Source organism: Myotis myotis, unplaced genomic scaffold, assembly GCF_014108235.1.
Source record: "Myotis myotis isolate mMyoMyo1 unplaced genomic scaffold, mMyoMyo1.p scaffold_m19_p_10, whole genome shotgun sequence".
In the NCBI taxonomy this organism is placed as follows: domain Eukaryota; kingdom Metazoa; phylum Chordata; class Mammalia; order Chiroptera; family Vespertilionidae; genus Myotis; species Myotis myotis.
Genome location: NW_023416314.1, coordinates 41,917,324 through 41,927,475, shown reverse-complemented (window position 1 = coordinate 41,927,475; position 10,152 = coordinate 41,917,324). Strand labels below are relative to the sequence as shown.

The 10,152-nt window shown below is 41.5% G+C and overlaps 1 protein-coding gene across 1 annotated transcript; it reads left to right on the top strand.

Moving 5' to 3' along the window:
- The first annotated feature begins 4,584 nt into the window (after window positions 1–4,584).
- On the top strand, window positions 4,585–5,538 carry LOC118664295 (olfactory receptor 52M1-like). The gene has a single exon (XM_036324267.1). It carries the CDS (start codon window positions 4,585–4,587, stop codon window positions 5,536–5,538), a length of 954 nt encoding a protein of 317 aa, XP_036180160.1.
- Window positions 5,539–10,152: the final 4,614 nt, after the last annotated feature.

Here is a 10,152-nt window from a genome sequence, read left to right as displayed (position 1 = left end):
AACCTTGGGCCTAGGGAGAGAAGAGTGACCTGGGGTCAGCCAAGAACTCCATCAGGAGAATAGAAATGTAAGTTTATAATCTAGTCCTGGGAGGTGGAATGGGATAAGGAGTGAAAATTGCTCCCAAGGAGAATAACTGAAGATCCAGAGGGAAGGGCACAGGTTTCTCTATGCAACCCTTGGGAAATAACTGTCTATTTTCAGCATCTGGATAAAGAGGGAGGGACACCAGAGAAAACAGTGAAGAGATCGGAGCCATGGCCTCCCCCTTGCTTGTGAACTAAATGCATCCAAACATTCTGACAAGGTGACCACTGTAAGAAACAAAGCCTACAGCTCTGTGGACGGCACCCTAATGGGTAAGTATATCCCAGAGATGGAACCAAAGTCATTGGAAACACTCCAATTTTCAGAAACTACATTTGTCTTTTGGTCTATCCAGGGCTTAACTTCTTCACAGTTCTGGTCAAAAGCTGAGGAAATAAGTTGGTCAAAATTTGGCCTGGATTATGAATCAAGGAAGAGGAAAAACCCCAAGGTTTTCTCAATGCTTTGTTGCCTAGTGCTCTCCATAACACAAGAGGAAAGACTGGACTATTCCAGCCCGATGTGACCTCTCGCCTTCTGCTTCAGTCAGGCAAGATCTCCTGAGCTGATCCTTACATGATAAACAGGTCTCTTCCATTGGTTATATCCGTGTCTAAAGGTCTATTCATAGAGCTGGGAAAGAAGGATAGCACTGTGTCTGTTTTCTGCGGAAGAGGGCAAAGAACCGAGGGGAGGGATCAGTTAGGAAGGGAGTGCACTTAACATCTGACCTTCTGCGCGCATACACACACACACACACACACACACACAGTTCACTTAATACATGAAGCATCTTTTTTTTTTTTTTTAAATACATTTTATTGATTTTTCACAGAGAGGAAGGGAGAGAGATAGAGAGTTAGAAACATCGATGAGAGAGAAACATCGATCAGCTGCCTCCTGCACATTTCCCACTGGGGATGTGCCCGCAACCATGGTACATGCCCTTGACTGGAATCGAACCCGGGACCCTTCAGTCCGCAGGCCGACGCTCCATCCACCGAGCCAAACCGGCTTCGGCTACATGAAGCATCTTTAATGTAGCTATCACTCCCTTCATTTCAGACAGGGAAATAGAATAGAAAACCGAGGCAGAGAGATTACACTCCCTAAGTCATGCAGCCAGAAACAGTGGAGTTAGTATGTGAACCTAAGTGGGTATCACTTCTAATTCATGTTTATTTCATCAGAACAAAACATCGCTCAGGAACCTCAGACCCACCATCAGAATGCTTCTTCCAGGACTTGAAGGAACCTTACTAGTGTCCATGAACATTACTAGTGCCTTTATGTGGGCTGACACAGAAAACATTTCTCTGAAATATTCTAGGTGAAGTAACACAACTTAGGTGCCACAATCTAGATCAAACCACCATTCAAGATGCCAATTATAAATTTGGTGGATTTTATTTTTATACGTACGTTCACATTCTCTTTGTCCCAGCCTAAGACAGTTTCACTGATTAAACTGGGTCTGGCACAAATCTAAGTTATACATCTGGGTTTAACTCAATCCTACGAACATTGATTCTTTTGTAATGAGTAGCCATAGATTGACCTACCTTAACATTGAGTAACTAGGCCCCTTTCTGCTTTAGGATGGTGGTTCACCACAATAGTTTCAGAGACCACTTCAGATATTCTCCCTGTTATGAGATAAAATTGTCTATTAACTTCTGTTCCCCTTAAATCTCTGTTCCATCAATACAATTCCTGGACTTCTAAGGCATCCTTAAACCTGTTCCATGAAACAGAGAAACACAGGAAACTATTCCAACTTGAAGAATGTAAATTTCTGGTCTACTCCCCTTCGTGAACAGTAGAGTCCAGGGAAAGGAAGCTGTTGCTATGTGCCAAGAGTCTCGCGCCTGTGGTGTTTTTTCTTTATACTTATTCTTTACAGTTGGTATTCTCCCCATTTTTTATAATAAAATGACTTGGACTTAAGAGGCTAGACAGTTCCCAAACACCGAGTAAGATGAAGCTCTGGAGAGGGAACACTTGTTTAGAAGATGGTAAAGCTGGTGCGCTGAGCTGGTGCTGCCTCCCAAGACCTCTTTCCCTTTCCTATCTTATCCTGTAGATTCACAGAAACTTCTATTTGATCCTGAGGAAATGACTTCATACATGTATTTCCTCATTGGCATATTAAGTTCCCAATTTCGCAGAATTGTAAAGTAGGAGTTAATATAAGAGAACACTTATGAACCATTTTAAAATTTACAAAACTTTCATTTTTTTCTAACACCCAAAGCCTGAACCAGTAGAAAACATGTAAAAAAACAAAAAAACAAAAAAAACTTAAAATTGTGTTGGTGCATGAATTAAGAATTCATGAGATTGCATGGGGGCATTTCTCTTTTTTTAACTTTTAAATATAACCTCTTATTTAATTAAATTTACAGCATTTTTTAAATATATTTTTTATTGATTAAGATATTACATATGTGTCCTTATCCCCACATTACCCTCTACCCCCCCACCCCCCGTTCATGCCCTCACCCCCCCGTTGTCCGTGTCCATTGGTTAGGCCTATATACTTGCATATAAGTCCTTTGGTTGATCTTACCCCCTTACCCCCACCCTCCCCTACCTTCCCTCCAAGGCCCGACAGTCCAATCAATGCCTCTCCGTCTCTGGATCAGTCCTTGTTCATCAGTTTATGTTGTTCATTATATTCCACAAATGAGTGAGATCATGTGGTATTTATGCATGGGGGCATTTCTTATGCTTATTTGCTATGAAAATATAATTGCTATTTATGTTTTAGACAAGAATACTTGAAATGTGCATGGCTTATTTGAGACAATTGGGGAGAATGCATTGACTACTGGCCACTTACTCTTGTATAGGCTAGAGATACAAAAGAAGGCTCTGTAGAGGAGAGGTGATCTGGGACAGGCCTTGAAGAATGGAGGAAATTTGCCTGGATAAGGGTCCAGAAGGTCGTGAAACCTGTCAGCAAAAATATGGCTATTTGAAGGCACGATGGTGAGTGTGATCATGGGGAGTCTGAGACTTGACTCTGCTGAGTATCTGGTGGAAAGCATGAGGATGTCAAGCCCAAGGCAGAGGAGGATGCAAATTAGACCCTCGGATTCTGCACCCCAATGCTGTGAAGCAATAGGAGCCATCATTAGATCCTTAGCAAGAGGTACCTGAAGGGCAGAAGAGCAAGGAGTTGGACAGGTGGTGGCCAGTGCTTTCATGCTGACCTCTGTCTCTTCAAAGAATAGAAAACAGTCAACAGGACCCTTTTCACTAATCACATACTTCTTGGTCTCTGTCAGTCTATTCTTTTTTTTTTTTTTATCACTATCATCAGATAATGGGACAAAAATGTCCAGTGAGATTTGCTCATAAAAAGATACACCTCTTCTTTTATCTACCTCAAATTATATACAATGCCCAGATTCTCAGAAAGTTTAATAGGGTCTGTCCTTACACTAAACCTTTCTTAAGGAACTTTATCTGTTCATCATCTTTTTAACCATGAAATCTGGGCAACCTTAAATGAGAGAGCTTTTTCTTTGAGATATTAGGTTTCATATCAAATATCTTTGAAGAAGTCAATTCAATTTGATAATATGTCCAATTCAATGTTGAACCTTTAGAGAAAAGGGAGTTGCACTTGACTAATATAAGGGCACAATTTACCAAGGAAAATGTTTTTTATTGAAATTTTTAAGATTATTTTTAAAGCTCTTGACCATTTTTAAAAAACAATATACATACAAAAGGAAAAGTCAAAGAAGGGTGTGTTTATACATTAAGGTATGTTTCTAAATGCACACACATATTTTTAAATAATTGTATCAGAATATGCCTCCTGTTCCCTTACTGAACATGGCCTCCCTTCCTGAAATATGTAAACATCTTACAATGTAAATATATAGATCTAAAAGGTTATAGACATAATTCTAGTTCATTGAATGCATGTACTAGAATTTAAACAGTGCTTTATTTTTGAACATATATTTCTTCCAACTTTTTATTATAAAATCAGTAATTACAAATAGCTAATCATTGTTATTGATGTTACAATGTTACTATATATACAGTGATAAGAGAAGTATATGCAGGCACTGGGCTAAATACATTACATTAATAGACTTACATTTAATCATGGCTCATAGAACTTTTCTGTATTTTTCATTTCCTTTAAAAAATGTTTCCAAAAGCAAAATTCATCGAAGAGGATGAACATTTTGGGAACTTCTACAGTGGAGTAGGGTAAGTTATCAGTAGAAATCATGAGCATGCCTGTTTCTACATTTACCAGTGGGTGTTTTTATGCATAGTCTCTTTTATAAATATGTAATATGCCAATTTTCAAAACCACACTTCCAATTCTGCTTTATTATAGGCTCCATCAGTTTCCCAGGATGGAAAAAAAAAAGAACTAGTAGTCTACAGTTTCCAGAGGCAATATTTCTCAGAGAAGTAAAAATCTAAAAATAAGAGCTCCTGTCCTCTGGGTACTTCACACCCTCAAATATGTTTGTGTCTAACAATTCCTGCTTGGCGCCTACTTCTTTCTGGCTCACTGGCATCCCAGGGCTGGAGTCTCTGCACATCTGGCTCTCCATTCCCTTCAGCTCCATGTACTTGGTGGCTGTGGTGGGGAATGTCATCATCCTGGCTGTGGTAAAGATGGAGCGCAGCCTGCATCAGCCCATGTACTTCTTCCTGTGCATGTTGGCTGTCATTGATTTGGTCCTGTCAACTTCTACCATGCCCAAACTGCTAGCCATCTTCTGGTTTGGTGCCCACCACATTGACTTAGATGCCTGCTTGGCCCAAATGTTCTTCATCCACTGCTTTGCCACAGTTGAGTCAGGCATCTTCCTTGCCATGGCTTTTGATCGCTATGTGGCCATCTGTGACCCACTACACCATACTTCAGTGCTCACCCACACAGTGGTGAGTCGTTTGGGTCTGGCTGCCCTCCTCCGTGGAGTACTCTACATTGGACCCCTACCCCTAATGATTCGCCTGAGGCTGTCCCTTTACCGGACCCAAATCATTGCCCACTCCTACTGTGAGCACATGGCCGTGGTCACTGTTGCATGTGGTGACACAACGGTCAACGACTTTTATGGAATGGGAATCGGGTTCCTAGTATTGATCGTGGATTCATTAGCCATTACTGCCTCGTATGTGATGATTTTCAGAGCTGTAATGGGACTGGCCACCCCTGAGGCTAAGCTTAAAACCCTAGGGACATGCAGTTCTCACATTTGTGCCATCCTTGTCTTCTACATCCCCATTGCTATTTCCTCTCTCACTCACCGCTTTGGACATCATGTGCCTCCCCATATCCATATCCTTTTGGCCAACTTTTACCTCCTAATCCCACCCATCCTCAATCCAGTTGTCTATGCTGTCCGTACCAGACAGATTCGAGAGAAACTTCTCTACATTCTCAAAGCAGGGGCTCATCCCAAATGACTATTCTGCACCTATAAGGCATGTAGATATTTGGTGATGGAAGGAAAAGGCTCTAACTGAGGCAGCCAATGCAATAAGACCCATGCAACTGGGTCTTACTGGAGTTGTGGAAATAAGGGTCTATGATGAATGAATTTTCTGAAAATGGAGAGGGTAATATCTGAAATATATGACAGTGGAGAGAAATCAAGAAATAAGTTTTTATACTACAATATCCCTTTTCCTATTTGACTTCATCAAATTATGCACAACCACAGAACTGGGAATATTTTTATTTTTGACGCTTTTTGGTAAAGGATTTCTGGTTTCTCTTTGGAGAGTGTTTTTGAACAATTCCTAGAAGGTAAAATTATATTCTAACACCTTTTTAAATATGTTTTTATTGATTTTTAGAGAAAGAGGAAGGGAGAGGGCTAGAGAGATAGAAACATTGATGAGAGAGAAACATCATTGACTGACTGCCTCCTGCACACCCCCTGCTGGGGATCTAGCCTGCAACCTGGGCATGTGCCCTGACTGGGCATCAAACCAGTGACCTCTTGGTTCAAGAGTCAATTGACACACAACTACTGGGCAACACTGGCCAGGCTACCCTAATACCTTCTTGAAGACCATTTACAAATTCTGTCAGCAAAAGCCTGGAAAAATTCCAACTGTGTTGGCAAGCTCTTCCAATCCTTTTGGCTTGCCCCAGAAAAGACCTTTTGTTGAGAATGGAGGCAATATGAATATTACAAATCTTAACCTAATAGGACCTTACTGCCCATAGGAGTTAAAGTCCTCAAGCCAGATCATTTCCCCATTTAATAGATAGATGGAAATGTAATATCCCACATCTTCTCCTAATAATAGAGTTAATTGGAAGCAGGTAGGAGGAGACAGAAGGACAATTGGGGATTTTGTTTTGGAGTTCCTGAAATGGCATACATGAAGGACAGCAGCTATACTGAAATATTAAAAGGACATAATGAGAAGGTCACAGTGGGATTGACTTGTAAAAGGGGTTAAGTAGAGAATGGAGTAAAGGTGATGAGAATAAATAGAGACAGTGGTAGATACAAACCTTGAAATAACTTCAGATCTTTGGTGAATTTTTGCTTCATACTTTTTTATTTTTATATGATTTTAACCCTTTTCCTTTTCTTGATTATAGATTTTTCATAATAAAATTACTATTCCAGGCTAGAAACCTACAAAAATGATGGTAATGCATGAAAAATGAAATGAAGCAATCACTATTAATTGTAGTTATTCAGAATTATATGTCTATTTTAGTTCTAAAATGTTTTAGACTTTAAAATGCGCAACTCACCTCCTTGTTTTGCATACCATTACAAAAAAAAAGGAAAAATTAGGAACTTAGGATATCACAAACTCTTTTTTAAAGTTTTGCTAATTTCAAATTTCTATTTCCTTATAATCTTATTCCTAAACCTAAGGTTGTTTGGCTCATATATATTTTTCTCCATTGTTTCTCCTTCCCCCATCTCCTTATTAAGGTCCCTGGAATCCAGTGCCAAAACCAAGTCCACTTACTGGGAAAAGGTTGTGTTCTATGAACATAATTTTAGTGCCAAATGTTTTTAGTAGGAATTGATAAAGAGATACTATAAAAACCTCAGAGATAGAAGCTTATTTTACAGAATATCTCCTGACCATAATCCTAGGCTTTGAAGGAAAAAAAATGTATCACTGGCACTGATGCGGAGGGAAATGACAAGAAAATTTTGTCATGGAATGGCTCTTCAGCATAATGCCTAAAGTCCACTTTTTACTGTGTAAGCAGACAATATATTTGGAGATCCAGGGCTTTTAATCTGGATTTAGTATTAATCCTTCTAAATGTAATTAACTTTCTGGCCAAATCCTCTCAGAAACCTCACAGTAAAGTGTTTCTCTTTAGAAATCTGCTGGGTCTACCATAAATCAAGACCAAATACCAATCATCTCTAGTTTCTTTATATGGATGGCATTGAATGATTGGGGGTAAAGAGAAAATACCATCTGTCTGTATGGTCCTAGATACAGGGACAACCCCCCTGACAACATCCATGCCTATCAGACTCAGGGTGTGTACTTGGTTACAGTAGAGCATTTAATTCCATTGTCAACTATACTCATTGCTGGGCTCTTTCACGGTGAAGGGGTTATCTCAGCACAAGATGGGAGGGAATGTATAGTGGTGAATGCAGTATAGGGATCTGACAGAAGTCCAATAATTGAATCTCTCTCTTATTCAAAGCCAACATCTTACTTCTCCTTCACACAAATATCTCTGTTCCCTTTTTACCACCCGCCCTAGGGTGGGAGTAAAGGACACTCTCATCAGTCCCTTTTGAGTCTGCAAGACTTCATGGAAAAGTGAAATTGGGGAACAGTTGAAGGAGGAGGCACTTTTATGGTTATTTGTAAAGGCATTTTTATGGTCATATGGCACAGGTGGTTAAGGACTTGGGCTCTGCAATTACTATAAATGGCAGAGATGGATCTGAACCAATAACTGTCAGACTTTGGATGTGTTGCACAATCTAAGCCTCAGTTTCCTCTCCTTGAAAATGATACTAACTCCTTATGGGTTTGTTATAATCTACACTAATAAAAGAGAAAGATGCAAATTGACTGTACCTTCGCAATTCCCAGCAGCCAATCAGGGTGAGTATGCAAATTAACCCAATAAGCTGGCGGGTTAATTTACATATGCAGGCGCTGAGCTGCTGGGGTGGGGCAGGACGCAGGTGTTCCATACCTCCCCAGCCGCTCCGGGCCACTGGGCAGCGTGGGAAGGTGGAAAGGCAGCTCCGGGCCAGAGCGAAGGCAGTGCCGGCAGCCAGGAGAAAGAAGGCCTATTCTTGCACAAATCTTCATGCATCAGGCCTCTAGTCTATATATATAAAAAGCCAGTGACCTGTCACTATGACGCCACTGTGGCCAGCAAACAGCTCGATCAGGGGTGGAGCCAGTGGCCAACCTCCCGCAGCCCCTCCTCCTGGCCAGCCCCACCCCTGGTCATCCCCCAACCCCAATAGGGGGTGGGACTGGCCGACCAACCTCCTTCAGCCCCACCCAACCCCACCCCAGATCGACCACCACCACCCCGATCAGGGGCAGGACCAGCGGCCAACCACCCATGGCCTCTCCCCAAGGCCGCTGGCCCAAATCAGCAACACCCACCCCATTTGGGGGCAGGGCCGGCTGGCCCACTGTCCACAGCCCCTTCCCATGGCTGGCCCCGCCTCCCAACCCCAATCAGGGATGGGGCCTGCTGACCAATCGCCCATGGCCCCTCCCCCCAGCCAGCCCAGCCCTGATGGAGCGCTGATTAGAGCGGGCCAGCCAGCCCACCTCCAACCATTTCCTCCTCCCAACAGGCCCAGCCCCAATCCACCCCGATGTGTCTGGGGTCAGAGGCCTGCTGTACCCCACCCATGCACAAATTCCTGCCTTTTACCTCTAGTGATGTATTAAGATAATGAATCTAAAATGCCAGTGCCTGGCATAAAGAAAAAACAACTTGCCTCTTAAAAATAACAGCATTTTATTGTGCAGTAAAAGTCCCAAGAGAGAATGATAAGGCAGAAGAGTAGCTGGAACTAGTTCCTGGAAAAACCAGATAATGTTTGCAATTGTGCCTCAGTCAGGAATGTACCAGCCTCCACTCTGGAAAACTCTGTTCTTGGCTTCTCTGTAGAAAACCATAGCAACAGAGCCAGCTTTCTTCTGTTCTCCTTGGCTGCCCAGCACCCACTCATGTACACCTCATGTATCCAATTAGTGATACACACTCACATAACTAGTCTTGTGACAGTAAAAGGCTAAATACCTCTAAACAGTTCCTTGTATAGCAAATAGAAAAATTATAGTACAGATTTAGTTGTGAAAATATGTCATTGATTCAGGGTTATGTTTTTGTTTGCACAATAGGATTTAGAGTAAAAATAAAATCAAAGTGTTATAGAAGATAGCACTTCTGACCAAATCCAGTCCACTTTAATTATTTCTTAGTCCATTTCAATATATAATTTAGTCTGATACAGGTTCAAAATCTCCCCCGGGAGTTTTCTTATCACCCCCTTCCTTATGTTAGGTTTAAAACTGCAGTAGGGGATGAATGGGTTTTTATAAGATTGCCATCATGGCAGTCACGTGGGAAAGCACTGTCTCCTGCTTCCTTGTATCTTATCTGGCCTCTGACCCCAGACACATCTTGTGCTGTAATTTGGTGCTTCTTTACATTGTTACCTGTTGGAAATGACCTCCTCCTACTAGATTCTCAGGTACTGTTAATTGAACAGATTGCTGTCACATCCCCACAAGTCCGTGGCAGTGCCCACTCTGAATCTTTCTAATGCTCATACCTGCATCCCAGTTATAGGACCCTGTGCTAACTGACCAGAATGATCACTCTTACTCTGTAATGTTCAATTGTGAGAGTTTGTGTAAGGAGACAAAAGCAGACAGATAAGTGAAATTCTTTTTTAGGATATGCTAGAAGAAGAAATAGTGGATTTTCTTTTTTTTTTTTATTTAAGTACTTGGAGTCTTGAACTGTCATGCAAGAGCTGACGTTGGAGTGCAAGAAAGAACTCACCATTCCAGAAAACAGCTCCAAAATCT

Excerpts from the sequence above, each read along its gene's own strand:
- LOC118664295 (XM_036324267.1), top strand. The coding sequence starts at position 4,585 with ATGTTTGTGTCTAACAATTCCTGCTTGGCGCCTACTTCTTTCTGGCTC.